Genomic DNA, 709 nt, shown 5'->3' with positions numbered 1-709 from the left:
TGGGGGTCTCCCCCCCCCCCCCCCCCCCCCCCCCCCCCCCCCCCCCGCCCCTTCTGCCTCTCTGTCTCTCATGCATGCCGTCTGTCTATCTGGAAACCCAAGGAGAAGGCTGATCACGGCAGCTCCATCTAATACAAACAGCTGGGACTCTTCGGTGGCCTTTGCTGATGTCTATTGATTTAAGTAAATCTGAGACAGATAAAAGGGCCAGATCGAGGCTGATAAAAACTTGCCAATGCTTCACGGCTCGAACCAGTGTGTGCTCTGCAACTTTGGAGTGCTGCTAGCAAGACGTCTTTAATGGGACCCCTGGTGTCATTCGCTCCAAGCCTCCATCTCCCCAGCAGACTAAGCGCTGCGGCCATCATGCCACAATGGTTATAATTTGGATCTTGTTCCTGAGTTTGTTGCAGGAGCCGTGGTCCCCAGGGCGGGCCGCGGGGGTGCCCGAGGCGGCCGGAGCCTCCCCGAGCGACCCCCGGCCGCGCCGGGATGCGGGGGGCCGCGGCGGCGTCTACGAGCACCTCGGGGGAGCGCCCAGGCGCAGGAAACTCTACTGTGCCACCAAGTACCATCTCCAGATCCACCCCAACGGCAAGATCAACGGCACCCTGGAGAAAAACAGCGTCTTCAGTGAGTACCGGGCACACCTTTCCCCATCCCGCTTCCCCCGGGCCGGCGTGCGTGGGGAGGGGGTCTCCCGCCCGGG

The 709-nt window shown here is 62.3% G+C and overlaps 1 protein-coding gene across 1 annotated transcript in view; it reads left to right on the top strand.

Annotated features, from left to right (window-relative positions):
- Positions 1-374: 374 nt before the first annotated feature.
- Positions 375-709, top strand: part of FGF3 (fibroblast growth factor 3) — a 6359-nt gene continuing 6024 nt past the window's right edge. Inside the window, exon 1 of the mRNA XM_009286498.1 lies at positions 375-633. Coding sequence (XP_009284773.1) covers positions 375-633 — 259 coding nt within the window. The remainder of the gene's footprint in view (positions 634-709) is intronic.

Source organism: Aptenodytes forsteri, unplaced genomic scaffold, assembly GCF_000699145.1.
Source record: "Aptenodytes forsteri isolate BGI_AS27 unplaced genomic scaffold, ASM69914v1 Scaffold252, whole genome shotgun sequence".
In the NCBI taxonomy this organism is placed as follows: Eukaryota; Metazoa; Chordata; class Aves; order Sphenisciformes; family Spheniscidae; genus Aptenodytes; species Aptenodytes forsteri.
The sequence above is the reverse complement of the archived record's forward strand: the minus strand, read 5'-3'. Positions and strand labels throughout refer to the sequence as shown.